Here is a 15311-nt window from a genome sequence, read left to right as displayed (position 1 = left end):
ACACACACACACACACACACACACACACACACACACATCTGAGCTGTTGTAGGGCTCCATGTCAATTCCAAAGGGAACATTCAACAGAGTGAAGGTCATTCCCAGCCACCCATCTTTTCTTAAATCCATCAGGTTTCACCATTTCCCAGTCTAGAAAGACATCGGCTCCATGTCTGAGCCCTCAGAGCTCCCTCTGCTTCAGGGGCCTCAAGGGTGAGCCCTCTGTGGTGGGAGCTGGGACTGGAACCCTCCCTGCCCTCTATCCCAGAAATCACCTCTATGTGCATTCAAATCTGAATAGTTCAAGCAAGCCCACAGCAATGACCACTGCCACACTAGCAGGTGTTATTAAAAGGAATTTAATAATCTTAATTAAAAACTCTTAACAGCGAATTCCGTCACAGGCCTTGGCAGCTGGAAGCAACACCAGGGATGTGCCCCATTGGGATGTGGATGAGCCGTGGTCTTGGACACAAGGCCCACCACTGCCATGTGGCAGGAAGCTACCTGGAAGTTACTTCAATACAATATCAAAGATCAGCAAGGATTTTTTTAAAAAAGGTTTTAAATATATTAGACTCTCTTGATTGCCATTTTTACACAAAGCTGCTGATACAGTATACAGAGTTTTAACTTTTTTTCACATAAAATACATTTTTCTTAAGTGTTCTCTGTACATCAGTGGCTTCTGGTCTGATGAATTATTGCGGAGGGCTGGGGGTCTGCAAACTTTTGCTGGGTGTGCAGAGCCAGGCCCCGCACAGTGGCACTTGCAATGCCTGTGGGAAGCAGGCCCTCTAACCAACTGGCCAATAAGAAACTTCTAGCGTGGAGAGGGCTATAGCTTCTGGCAAAGAGGGTCACTTCTGCGGAACCACCCACTGACCATGTGACCCTTTGCTCTTACGTTCCCTGGGGGAAGGGAGACTGTCTCCAGGCTACAATAGCAAGAATTAAATACAGTCCTTCTGAGCATCTTGTAAGAAGCGCACTCCTGGAAGTGCCCCAGCGTCCTGTTCTGGGAAAGCAAGTGAGAGAGAAAGCTCAGGATCAAAAGGTGTCTGACACCAATAACCAAAACGCTCTCATGTTATTACAAAGCCAGGAAACGGTGGTAGGGTAGGACAGGGGACACACACTTGTTAACTTTTCTAAGCCCATTGACAATGATCAAACAGCACAGAGCAGTTTCATCAAAGCTGCGATATTTAAAGAATTACATCGTATCGCCTTCAGTAGGCTTGTGTCTAGAGTTGATTCAGCTTCCCTGAGCCACTGGCCAGAAACTCACTAACTAGTGATAGCCACCAACTTTCAGTTGTCTGGGGCATAAATTGGAAGCAAGGGTCAGAGGTTACAATGAGCCATGTGGCACATGCTTTAGAAGTAGCCTCCTTTAATCTGCCAGGAACTGCCACCAGACCTGGGTCTCAGTGGGAGCTGGGCATCTGGTCTACCTTGCCAGCTTTCTTCCAACTCCTAGATCCACACCTGCTGGGAAGAGAGGCCGACTCCTGAAGAAAGGCTTTGATGTTAAAGGAGAAGCTCCCTTTCCTCCCATTATCCATTGGCGGGGGAGAAGAACTACCTAATAAATGAGCAAAAATGAGTAAGAGACAATGAGTTTAAGAACCTGAGATGCATTTGGCAGCAAAGTGCAGACAGACTCCTTGTTCTTCTAGACACTGACCTCAAACTGCTATTTTATAGTGCCCCATAGATGCTGGCTTGAAGGCAGCTATTCCTGAAAGTTCCTGAAAGACTTGGGATGGTGTCTGCTTGGAATTCAAGATCCAGCACCTGCATTCAGTGGCAAATGTTATCCACAGGTGGCCATGATAATGGTTTCTCAGGTGTAGGGATTCTAGGAACTGAAAAGCAAAGGGATTCTGGCCAGGAACCAGTCACTCTGTTTCAGGCAAATTGAATGGGGCTGCTGATATTCATGGTCCTCAAGTGAGAAACACTGTAAAGAGCAGCCTCCTCACTCTATCCCAGTCCTCCTTTATCCCCAGAACCTAAGACAGTGCCTGGTATGTTGCAGCTACTCAGTAATGAACATGAGTGAATAAATGAATGACCCTGGCCCCAGCTTGCCCCTCAACACCAAGGAGAGCCACAGGGAAAGCTCCCCAGGTACTTGATGCCCTAACGGGGAATGGCTTATCCCTGACTGAAATGAGAGCTAATGCCCAGACGTTTGCAGTTGGCTCCCATCGGGGAATCAGCTAGGATTTCCAGCCTGCTGGGTGGTAAAGGAATGTCCCAAGTGGCAGGAAGCAAGAGGAAAGGAGGGAATGGCCAGAAGGGCTCAGAGTGAGCAGTCAATGCCAGACAGTCTCTGGACCCCGAGAAAATAGATGGAATGCCCTGCACAGCCCTCTCCTCGGAGCATACGGCTTCTCTAGGCCCTCCCCTGCTTGCAGCTAAAGTCAGCTCAAGAGGAATTTCAGTGTCGGTCTGATCTGAACACTGCTTTAAAGCCGAAGTGTGTGGGTTTTGGATCACCCCCACCCTGCTCCAACCAGCAGGCTGAGATGATGGAAGGCCCACCCCAGGCTCCAGGGATGTGAGCGGCTTCACTCACACCTGTCTGCCATCTCCTGAGCTGCCCCTCCACCCTGGACCAGATCTGTCCTGGAGTTGGGGTGGGGGTGGCTGGGTGCTGTGACCCTCCCTGTATCCAGGAGCCACCAGGAGCAGAGGGACTCCCCTGAGCGCTCTGCTCTCTGGCCCGGCTGCCCTGCTCCTGGGTAGGCCCCTTGGGCTCCAAATCCTTCTCTGGGCCGGGGGGGCCATGGGGGCCACAGTGGGGACTGGAGCTGATCAGCAGCGGGCCCCATTACCAGAATGTGGCACAAGGCGGGGTTCCTCCAGCCCCAGCTCCCTGGCCCAGGTGCCCCCAGGGAGAACTGGTCATAGGCTCAGAAAGAAGGAAAAAAAAGGAAGCCAGATTTCCCCCCCAATCCCCAGAATCTGGACCTAGGGGGTCCCTTCTGAGCTCTAAAGAGGTAGTTTTAGGACAAACCAAAGGTGCACAGAGCCTGGAACAAACCTGTAGCTTGTTAGTTATACCAATAGGTTTTGGCTGAGCCTGTAGACAGCACCCAACTCACAGGGAACAATTTCTAAGGGGCTCATGAGAGAACGCAGTGGGCAGGTGGCAGGCAGCCCGCCTCTTGTGGTCCCCTCAACACCCCCGCCCCAGCAGCATCAGGGAGACTGGGGCTGTGAAATTGTCAAGCTGGGGTGAGACCAACTGCAGAATACACTGCAGGGTGCTGGCCGTGGTCACCTTGGGTCTGCAGCCATGGGGTGTCACTGCTTCAGGCGGGGGCAAGCTGGGAGACTCCTGGGCCAGGGAGGAACTCACAAGGGCCAACCGGCAAACTGTTCTCACCGAGCATCCCAGAACAGGCAAAGCCGGGCCAGGGTCCTGAGCACTCACTCTGGGAGCGGTGGGTGCCCCGGTAGCCCCTCACTGCTCACTGATGGCTCAGTCTGAGGAAGGCTTGCTGACATAGGCCAGACTGTCTAAATACTCACAAAGATCAGCCAGGGCGCTGGGCTCTGTCATGGTTACCGGACATGTTTGCAGAAATTAACAACATGAATTCACCCCTCTCCTTGGAAAAGCCCCTCTAACTGAAGCTCCTCACTTAGCTTCATTTTTCCAAAAACAGTGAATAAAATCTAGTGGCCGTGATGTTATCCATGAAAGAAAGCAAGTTCAGTTCCCTCCTACCTAGGGTTTTATAACCTAACTCTTATCAAATACACTTTGGGAAGTGCTAACTTTGCCCCCCCTCCCCTCCACCTTCTGATACTTCTGTCTAAGAGCAGAATGTGATTTGGATTATTCCAGGAATAGAACAGCCTGGTTTTCCACCTGAGCCCCTGGGCAGTCACACAGCTGGCTCCTGCCTGGGCAAGGCTGGGGGTTATCTACCCCACATGGGTTCACAGCTCCCGCTGAACAGAGAGGACCTCCTGTTCCTGCTAGATGTGGATGGCATGGCAGGACTACGGGTCTCAGCTTAGCAGGCCCCACCCCTGCTAAAGCCACATTGGCAGCGCTGATGAAACTCTGGGTCTTAATTTCAATCTTCTTGGGAAAAGTCCACAGATTCTCTGTCCCACCTGCTTCCCATGAGGCCAGCTGTGCCATTTCTACAAGTTGATTGAGTGTGAACATGTGCGTGTTGATATGCGACATGTGGGTACTGGTCCAGAGAAGCCTTTAACAACAACAGAACTGGAATCCCAGCCCGTCTTCCCCAAATCTGACAGCAGGGTGAGTCAGGACGTCACTAGGGGCCTTGTTTCGGACAGCAGACGATGCAGCAGGAAGCAGAGCCGCGGGAAATGGTGATCCTATAGGCAGCTGGATGGGACGTGGAGTCAGAGCTCCTCTGGAAGGCAGAGCCCACCTCCCCCAAGCTGCCCTCTGATGCCTCCCCAGCCAGGGCTGCTGGGCTGGCCTGGACTCCAGGGACCCCTCCCTGAAGCATCTCTTTCCCTCCCTCCCATGGAGACTAGGAGATGCGGCAGCAGCCGTGGACCTTCTCTTCCATCTCCTCCATGGGGGCCTTGAACTTCAAGAGCGGGGGATCCCCACTGGTGACCGTGTAATACACGGAGGTCCCATTGCTGCTGTATGGTGAAGTTCTGCCTCCAATCAAGGGGGCCTTGCCTTCACTGCTTCCCTCGCCCGTCCTGGCCATGCTGCTGCCCAGGTGGGTGCTCAGGAAGGGATGGCTGAGCAGCTTGGCTGCAGCCCGCTGCCGCTTCAGCTCCAGAAGCGTCTGGGGGCTCTGCTCCTTGTAGCCACTCCAGGGTGGGGTAGCATCAGCCACACCAGGGCTGCCATAGGCCAGGTTGTAGTCAGGCACCTCATGCACTTTCCAGACGTCCCCATTGGATAGTGCATACTGGTAGGCACTGACCGGAGCCCGGAGGCCATTCTCAACAGGCCCGTCCATTTCACTGCGTGGGATCTTGGTAGAAAACTCAGAGAGCAACACGGGCTTCTCCAGCCGGGGATTCTGAGGGGAGAAGGACAACGTTACCAGCTGGTCAGAGGATTTGAAGCCACTCCCCACTTGTACCTCTGCTGAGGGTATTACTGTCAGGACCTGTCCTCCATCCATTTCTCCCTACCTGGCTAATAGGATCTCCACTTCCTTTGGGGAACTCACTAATCTATGTACCCTGATGGAGCTGACCAACCCCATCTTACTCCCAGGGGCTGGACCATGACCCCAGGCCTGGCCAGTCAATATATTCACTGCAGGGATTGGTTCAGGGATGGGTTCTCAACCGAAACTGGTTCAATGAAAACTACCCTGGTACTTGGGCTAGAACAACTGAAAGAGGAAAGTTCTGTTTTGTAGGAACTGCGGGTGGTAAGAACGATGCCAGCTGGGGGCTGGGGAGACAGCACGTCAAAGCATCTGCCTGACAGGGAAGCTGACATGAAGGAAGGCTGAGAGAGAGAGAAAGGGGCTTCATTCTATGATGCATTTTGAGCTCATGCACCCAGCTGGGCCCAGACTTTCCAGTTATGGGAGCCAATAAATTCCCTTGATGTGTAAGCTGACTTTAGTTGAGTGTTTGGTCACTTGTAATCTCTCCTCTATATTCCGGCATATCTCCACTCCAAATGGCAGCAATTCTTACCCAGAGATTTTTTTTATACCCAGCAGTCCTTGGAGAGTGAAGAGCCTTAAAAGTAGCTGCTGCCTAGAAACTATAAAGGGTAGACACATTTCACAATGTAACAAAAATGTAAAGCCTAGCAAAGTCACCAGCAACAAAGTCAAAAGACACAGGAAAAAATTGGAAAAGTATCTGCAGCATATATGACAGGAAAGGGACTACTTTCCCAAATACAAAAAGAGCTCTAAAAGTCCGTTTTGAAAAGCTCAACCACCCAACAGAAAAAAATAAGCAAAGACATTAATATGCTACTCACAGAAAAAAATATGTATGTGTATATATATAGCATATAAACATAGGAAAATATGTTTATATAGAGCAAAAAATATTCACTCTAATTATTAATGACATGAAAATTAAACAATAAAATATCATTTTTACCTATCACATTGACAAATATTTTTAGTTTGTTATTTGTGCTCACAAGGGTGTGGGGAAAAAGGTAGGCAGGTAAACTGCCACAAGCTCTTTGGAAAACACTATCACATCCTCTCAAAAAACCCACGTTTTAAAAAGAAGAATGCATTCTTTGCACCAGAAAGCCCATTTCTAGGACTCAGTTTTACACATATACTTCCTCGGAGGAGCAAAGCCTGGAAGTCAACATTAGGCAGCTGAGATTATGGCAAGTACTTGCACTGGAATGTTCTGTAGCTGGTAGAATGAAGGCAGTCTCCATGTGCCAACTTGTGATTCCAAGAATCTCCACTTCTTGAGAAGATTTCCAAGAAATATATAATTAGGTTGAAATATGGTGGGAAGGGACACTTGCCATAGTAAGCTTCCATTTATGCATGTGTGCTTGTTCTTTTTCTTTAATGGCTCCTTCTGAACTGTGCAGGCAGACTGAAGCCACATGGAGGGTGGGGGACAGAGTCTAGATGGTCTAAGTCAGAACTTCTTAAACTGATATGTGCATAGAAGTCACCTGGGGCTCTTGCTAAAATGCCTATTTTGATTCACTAGGTCTGGATTGGGACCTGAATTTCAGCATTTCTAACAAGTCCCTGCTGACACTTTGAGCAGCAGGAACCTAAGACACTGGGTCTCAGCTTTGGATGCAATGCTGGGGAGTTAAAAACACACATACAATGCCAATCTGAAAAGCTACCTATTGTGATTCTATGACACTCTGGAAAAGGCAAAAACATGAAAACAATAAAAAGATCAGTGATTCCCAGGGGTTAGGCAAGGATGAACAGGTGGAACACCAGGATTTTTAAGGCAGTGGGAGGATTTTGTGCAAAACTTTAATGATGGATACATGACATTGTACATTTTTCAAAACTCATAGAATGTACAACAGAGAGAGTGAACCCTAATATAAACTATGGACTTCAGTTTATAATAATGTATCAATATTGGCTCATCAATGTTAATATACTTGCTACACTAACACAAGATGTTAATAGTAGTGGAAACTGGGGGACAGGATGAGGGGATATATGGAAACTGTATGTACTTTCTACTTATTTTTCTTTTTTATGATGTGTCTTTTTTAAAACTGAAGTATAGCTGATATACCATATTATGTTGGCTGTAGGTATACAACGTAGTGGTTTAATAGTAATCTACATCATTAAATGCTCACTCCATTAAATATAGTTACCATCTGTCAGTATACAAAGATAGTACAGTATTAATGACTATATTCCCTATGGTATTTCCTTATTTTTCTGTAAACATACAACTGCTCAAAAAAATCAAGTCTATTAATTATTTTAAAATACATAAATACAACACCTGGGCCTCAAGCCCAGAGATCCTGATTTAATCAGTCTGGGTTGCAACCTGGACATCAGGATTTGAAAAAACAAAATATAAAAAAACAAAAGCACCATCATAGGTGATTTTCTTGTACAGTTAAGCTTGTGAACCACTGGTTGACGAGATGGGGCTGTCTCACCACTGCTATGCCTGGTACCAGGCAGTCAGCTCTGCCAACGGCATGTACCAAAACCAGCCCTGGAGGCTGCCAAGTCAGAGCCTTCACAGAAACCTGATTTGGAGGTCAGGCCGAGCAAATTCTCCCTTAGATAAGTGGTTCTCAAATTCTTTGTACATCAGCATGCCCTGAGGGCTAGTGAAAACACAAATCATTGGTCCCCACCCCAGGGTTTATGATTCAGTACATCTGGGGTGAGGACTGAAAATGAGCATTTCTAACAAGTTCCCAGGTGACGCTTATGCTGCTGGTCCAGGGACCACATTTGAGAATCCCTGACTTAGATACTATCACATCCTTACCAACACCTGAAGCCTTGAAAGAGGTAGAAAAGACAAAGGAAGGAGCTCTGAGTTTTGTGGCTGGGTCCTGTGAGCTCATTGTCCCCAGGGCTGGGACTGGGATCTGGGGCCCTGGACCCTGACTGATGTCCTGGGACTGGACTGCCAGGTCACTGAGATGAGGACAGCCTGCTGCTGGCTATGCCATCTCTGTACCCTCTCTTTCCTCTGCAGGCCTCAAACCCCAGCCCCAGAGGCAAAGGAGCCCATCTGTTCCCCTTCACCTAACCCCAAACTGCACCTTGAGAAGGAAGCCCTAGAAATTCACCACCACCACCTGAGGCCATATCCTCCTACCTTCCCCTATGGGTTAATGATGTATGGGACCCCACATCAATGAGCACTTCTGGGGGTACCCTGGGCCTGCGAGATCTGAACAAACACAGGGACAAAGCTGGTGTGTGTGTGTGTTAGTGGCGGCGGAGTGGGGGTGGTTGCTGCTTCCATATGGATTTCTGTAATGATCCTACAAATCAAGAAGGAAAAGAGAAACAACCCAAAAAAAAGGGCAAAAGAACAGACGCTGCACCAAAGAGGTAACCCGGGAGCCAATCGGCACTGAAGAGGTGTTCAGCATCACCCACAATCAGGGAAATACAGATTTAAAATGCAAGTCATACAGCAACCCTGCTTGGATGGCGCAAATGAGAAGGATGGAGCGTGGCAAGAAATGCTTACATGCTGCTGATGCGAGAGCACATAGGCCCAACCACTGGGGAAAACTGCCTGGCAGTATCTCCTAAAGGTAAATGTGTGCCTCCCCCTGACTCACCCTGCATTCCTGGGTCTATACCCGACCAAAAATAGTGCTCATGAATTTGGTGGAAAATTCATGCACAAGAATGTTTTGAGCAGTTTTATTCAAAATAGCCAAAAACTGGAAACCCAAATGTCCATCAAGAGGAGAATGGACACGTAAATTGTAGTATATTCAAACAGAATTCTTCAGAGCGATGAAAGAGAATGAGCTACCGCTGTACACCTCTGCATGACTGAATCTCATAGTTGCAAAAGAAGTCAGATACAAAAGACAACATAATGCCAGAGTCCGGTTGAATGCAAATGCAGACACAAAACTAATTTTCTACTGGAAGCTAAACAGTGGATACGTTTGAAGTGGGAAAATGGACTAGAAGAGCCTTCTGTGGGTACAGAAATTGTCTGTACACGCATCTGAGAGTATACATTTATAAAAGTTCCATGATTTAAGATGTGTGTACTTCACAAAAAACAAATAGAACATAGCTGGGAGGCATCTGAAATGTGATTTGATTTCAATCTACAACTCTCTTCTCCCCAGCCCCCAAGCTTCAGGACCAGGCAGAACAAAGCCTGGGTGTGTGCCTGTCTGCCCAGCCAGCAGTTTTGATGGGGATTCCCTCCCATAGGCATCTTTGCTTCTGCTGGTGAGACAAGCCTGCATACGACCTCCCTGTTCAAGCCACAGAGGGGTCCCACTGAGACATGTACATGGGCACACAGGGCAGCAAGTGATTTTGCATCCCTCCAAAGCAATACTCTAGAAATGTCTGCAGCTGTTCATTGTGTGGTGGAAGAACCAAAAAGGCAGACTGTTGCTGCTATGGTCATCCTCTGCCTTTGGTCCCCAGCAATTCTGCTCTGGCCCCAAACTTGCTTGCCCCACCCACCAAGACAGCAGCCATGCATGAACCTGAGTATACTGGTGCTGAGTCGAATAATGTACCCCCAAAATTCATGTACACCCCCGATCTTTGAATGTGATCTTATTTGAGAGTAGGGTCTTTGCAAATGTAACTAAATTAAGATGAGTTCATACTGGACTGGGGTGGGCTCTAATCCAATGACTGATGTCTTTCTAAGAGAAACACACACACACATGCACACGTGCACGCTAGATGAAGGCAGAGAGTGGAGTCATGCTAGCAAAAGTCAAGGAATGCATGAGCCACCAGAAGCTAGGAGAGAGGCAGGGAACAGATTCTCCCTGAGAGTCCCCAGAAGGAACCAACCCTGCTGACACTTTGAGTTTAGCCTTCTAGTCTCCAGAACTGTGAAAGAATACATTTCTGTTGTTTGGTGGTTATTTGATACGGCAGTCCTAGGAAACCAATCAAGCCTCCTCTTAGGAAGGATTTACTACTGGAGTAAGCTTCCTAGCAGTTTTACCAGCACCCTGCTCAGTTTTTCAAAAACATTTCTTCCAACTAGATGGGTTCTTTTAACCACAATTCTCAAAATACAGCTGTATTTCCCCAAAAAAGTTTTGTGCCTTAACCCCCAGGGTGGCTTCCCTACTGAAACTCTCTTCTGGGAATCCCAGAACTAGACCTGCTGGAGCACAGGCAGGCACATAGTGGTTACTCACTCCCTGTCGATTCTGAGACCCCAGCATGTGCCGAACCTCCTGACTCTGACTGAGCACATCTAGGGTCACCCTGTTAGCCACAGGGGCCAGCCCCATCAGATGGGATCCAGCTGGTTTCAGGGCCCTGACCAGCGAACCTCCCTCTGAAGTCTCTGGCATGAAGAGGCAAGCCCAGGCGGGGGATGGGGGAGGGCCATCCTCCTCCCAAGGCAGTGGCTGGCGCGGGGGCAGGGCACGAGGCCACTCACTGGGTCCTTATTCTCTTGGTCTGTCCTGGGCTCTCGGATGTCCCCGTTGTAGGCTGAAGTCCGCTGCTCCTCGGTGGCACTCCGCTGCTGCCACAGGATGGCCTCTCCCTCATACTCCTTCCTGTACAGGTTGGTCCTGTCTGACAGGCTGGCCCGACGCACCACCTTCCTGAGGGGAGAGAGGAGGTGTTGGAGGGCTGCGCCCAGGAGCCACAGGCATAGCCTCCACGGCGCCCCCTGGCGGCTCTGCCCCTGACTCACCCACGGCTGCCCGCGCTGGACGTCCTCCGGCTCAAAGATGACTTGTGCCTCAGCTGTGACTTCATGATCACGTCATGCTTGTGTTTTAGCTCCAGCAGCAGGACCTTGAACTCCTCCTCCTCACACAGGTCTGAAGGGGTAGAGGAGTCCATTGTGGGGAGTGGTACAGGAGCTGTGGCCACTGAGGACCCTTCCGACCAGAGGAAACTCCCAACCCACTGAAAACTCCTAGCAATTTTTGGGGCACGCAAAAAGGAAAGAAAACAGCTCCAGTCTTACTTCCTGAGCTACACCAATCCTTAGAGGAGAATAAGTACAGGAAACCCAGGTTCCATGCATGCACATAACTCTCAAAGTTCCCAGCTATGACAAAAGATTTAATGCACCTTTGATAGTTTCCAAGAAAAGTCATCAACTCTCCTGATATGAGAAGTATCAAGAGAAACAAGCAGGTACCCCATGTGGCCCAAGCAAGAAATTCAACAAAGATGCTGAAATCATATATCCCCACCTCTTCAATCCACTTAATCCTTTAACTCATCTATCTACCTATTTGCTGACATAGCCATCCATTCACAGATTCATGCCCCACTCATCTATCCATCCATCCATCCATCTACCCTTACATCCATTCATCCACTTATCCATATATTTATCTATCCACCCATCCATCTGTCCATCTGCACATTAATGTACCATCCATTAACTTATTCATTCATCCATCTGTCCATCCACACACCAATCCACTATCTAGCCAACCACACATTCATCCATTCATCCCTCTACCCATCAAAAAATTGACAGGGCCTATGTGTATACCAGGTGTGCTGGGCTTACCTATTGGCATCTCATCCATGGATGTCCTGGCACTGAGACTGGCCCCATGCGACACCAACAGTTCTGCCATTTGCATCTAAAACACAGGAAGAAGCCCATGTTCCCCGGGCCCAGGGCTCAGAAAGCCTAGGGGGTGGAAAGAGTGCCCAAGGCCTCCTAGGATGTGACCCAAAGAATGGATGACGGGGGGGAAAATTCATTTCCAGGGAAGGCTGTACCCTGGAGCCAGGAATCCTGGCAACACACAAGGGGCTTGACACCTTCTGCAGATGCCTGGGCCCTGCCAAAGCAGAGAAGGAGTCAACTGTAACTCTAGAGCTGTCACGTGTCTGAGGGACTATGAAAGCTACAATTGGAGTTGTACATCTGGGAAACAACTGGAGAAGACACTCAAAGCAGAAATGTGGGGAATTTTCAACTTGGGCAAATATGGTTACCTTCTTGTGAAGGCATAACTTGTTCAACGTTTTTTGCAAACTCCTTAGGCCTTTTCATATCCCACATATCAGCTTTGGTCAACAGTTTAAGTGGGTCTTATGCTCTTTTGAACCAGCTGCCAGCCCAAAGGACACCAGGTTGACCACGTGCTGGCCTCCCACACAGCCCCAGGCGTGAGGACTACCTGTCCCCAGAATGCAGCCGCGTGCAGGGGCTCCCAGCCATCCCAGTCCTTCACATCCACACGCACTCCATGGTCCAGGAGAAGCTCTGCTGCCCGCAGGTACCCACTGGCTCCAGCTATATGCAGCTGAAGGAGAAGAAAGAAGTGAGAATTCCCACATTGGGAGGCAGGATAGCCCTCTCCCCAACCCCGGTCCCAGATCATGCTTGGGGCCTGTAGAATGGCATAGAATGAGGTGGAAATGCCAGCCCTGTTGCAGAGGATTTAATAAGGCTGCAATGTGGATGGAGTAGGAGGGAAGGCAGAGAGGTAAGCTCTTCTCCCTGCTGTTGGTGTTAGAGCCCCTGCAGTTCAGGCAACAGCATTTTTTAAGTCCTTACTACGTGCTGAGCCCTGTAGAAATCTCAGAGGTCCGATATGGTCTTCTAAAATATGTCTACAAATTATTTGACACCCCTCCATTTAAAAGATAAAGCTTAATTCCTCGCCCCTTGACTCGCTTCTAACAAACAGGACAGTATGAAGCGGTGCTGTGTGCTTTCCAAGGTGATGATATAAAGCATTGCTGCTTCTACCTTATGCTCTCAGGGATCAATCATCCTCGGACGAGGCAGCCATTATGTTGTGAAGACCCTTAAGCAGTCCTACGGAAAGGTCCTAAGAAGATGAGAAACTGAGGCTTCCTGCCAACATCCTGCACAAACTAGCCAGCCATGTGCACGCACCATCTTGGAAGTGGACCTTATAGCACCAGGTAAGACCTCAGCTGATGTCTTGACAGCAACTCCATGAGACACCTCAAGCTGGAGCCACCCAGTTAAGCTGTTCTAATTCCCTGACCCACAGAAACTATGTGAGGTAATAAATATTCATTGCTGTTGTAAGATGCTAAGTTTTGGAGTCATTTGTTATGCAGCAATAGCAAATAATAAATCCAAAAAGAGAAAATCTCATGGGTCCTAGCCATGGCCATCAGACAACACAAAGAAATAAAAGGCATCCAGATTGGCAAGGAAGAAGTTAAACTGTCCCTGTTTGCAGATGACATGATATTGTACATAAAAACTCAAAATAATCCACTCCAAAACTACTAGATCTAATATCTGAATTCAGCAAAGTTGCAGGATACAAAATTAATACATAGAAATCTGTGGCATTCCTATACTAGCAGAGAGAGAAATCAGGAAAACAATTTCATTCACAGTTGCATCAAAAAGAATAAAATACCTAGGAATAAACCTAACCAAAGAAGTGAAAGACCTATACTCTGAAAACTACAAGACACTCATGGGAGAAATTAAAGAAGATACCAATAAATGGAAACACATCCTGTGCTCATGGATAGGAAGAACTAATATTGTCAAAATGGCCATCATGACTAGAGCAATCTACAGATTCAATGCAATTCCTATCAAAATACCGATAGCATTCTTCAACAAACTAGAGCAAATCATTCTAAAATTCATATGGAACCACAAAAGACCCCAAATAGCCAAAGCAATCCTGAAAAGGAAGAATAAAGCAGGGGGATTATGCTCCCCGACTTCAAGCTCTACTATAAAGCCACAGTAATCAAGACAATTTGGTACTGGCACAACAACAGACCCATAGAACAATGGAACAGACTAGAGAGCCCTGATATAAACCTGACCATATATGGTCAATTAATACATGATAAAGGAGCCATGGACATACAACAGGGAAATGATAGCCTCTTCAACACCAAAAAGTTGGCAAAACTGGACAGCTACATGCAAGAGAATGAAACTGGATTATTGTTTAACCCCATACACAAAAGTAAACTCGAAATGGATCAGACCTGAATTAAGTCATGAAACCATAAAACTCTTAGAAGAAAACATAGGCAAAAATCTCCTTAACATAAGCATGAGCAACTTCTTCCTGAATGCATCTCCTCGAGCAAGGGAAACAAAAGCAAAAATGAACTCATGGGACTACATCATGCTAAAAAGCTCTGTACGGCAAAGGACACCATCAGCAGAACAAAAAGGCATCCTACAGTATGGGAGAATATATTTGTAAATGACATATCCAATAAGGGGTTAACATCCAAAATATATAAAGAACTGACACGCCTCAACACCCAAAAAGCAAATAACCCAATTAACAAATGAGCAAAGAATATGGAGACAGTCCTCCAAAGAAGAAATTCAGATGGCCAACAGACACATGAAAAGATGCTCCACATCACTAATCATCAGGGAAATGCAAATTAAAACCACAATGAGATATCACCTCACACCAGTAAGGATGGCCAGCATTGAAAAGACTAAGAACAACAAATGCAGGCGAGGATGCGGAGAAAGGGGAACCCTCCTACACTGCTGGTGGCAATGTAAGCTAGTTCAACCATTGTGGAAAGCAATATGGAGGTTCCACAAAAAACTAAAAATAGAAATACCATTTGACCCACTCCTTGGAATTTACCCAAAGAATACAACTTCTCTGATTCAAAAAGATATATGCACCCCTAGGTTTATCACAGCACTTTTTAGAATAGCCAAGATATGGAAGCAACCTAAGTGTCCATCAGTAGGTGAATGGATAAAGATGTGGTACATATACACAATGGAATACTATTCAGTCATAAGAAAGAAACAAATCCTACCATTTGCAACAACATGGATGGAGCTGGAGGACATTATGCTCAGTGAAATAAGCCAAGCAGAGAAAGACAAATACCAAATGATTTCCCTCATTTGTGGAGTATAACAAAGAAGCAAAACTGAAGGAACAAAATAGCAGCAGACTCACAGACTCCAAGAAGGAACTAATGGTTACCAAAGGGGAGGGGTGTGGGAGGGCGGGTGGGGAGAGAGGGAGAAGGGGACTGAGGGGTATTATGTTTAGTACACATGGTGTGGGGGATCACGGGGAGAACAGTGTATCACAGAGAAGGGACATAGTCGATCTCTGGCAACTTGCTGCACTGATGGACAGTGACTGCATTGGGGTATGGGTGGGGACTTGA

At 47.6% G+C, this 15311-nt stretch overlaps 1 protein-coding gene across 2 annotated transcripts in view; it reads right to left on the bottom strand.

The window, feature by feature from the left end:
* Positions 1-343: 343 nt before the first annotated feature.
* PPP1R16B (protein phosphatase 1 regulatory subunit 16B) overlaps positions 344-15311 on the bottom strand; it is a 93582-nt gene continuing 78614 nt past the window's right edge. Inside the window, exons 7-11 of one of the 2 annotated variants that reach the window (XM_036902289.2) lie at positions 12320-12445; positions 11698-11773; positions 10861-10990; positions 10600-10768; positions 344-5045 (exon numbers count right to left, since the gene is read on the bottom strand). In XM_036902289.2, the coding sequence (XP_036758184.1) occupies positions 4536-5045; positions 10600-10768; positions 10861-10990; positions 11698-11773; positions 12320-12445 (1011 nt within the window). In that variant the 3' untranslated portion in view covers positions 344-4535. The remainder of the gene's footprint in view (positions 5046-10599; positions 10769-10860; positions 10991-11697; positions 11774-12319; positions 12446-15311) is intronic. The other variant, XM_036902290.2, reaches the window with a different exon arrangement.

Source organism: Manis pentadactyla, chromosome 5 (genome assembly GCF_030020395.1).
Source record: "Manis pentadactyla isolate mManPen7 chromosome 5, mManPen7.hap1, whole genome shotgun sequence".
NCBI classification, from domain to species: domain Eukaryota; kingdom Metazoa; phylum Chordata; class Mammalia; order Pholidota; family Manidae; genus Manis; species Manis pentadactyla.
The sequence above is the reverse complement of the archived record's forward strand: the minus strand, read 5'-3'. Positions and strand labels throughout refer to the sequence as shown.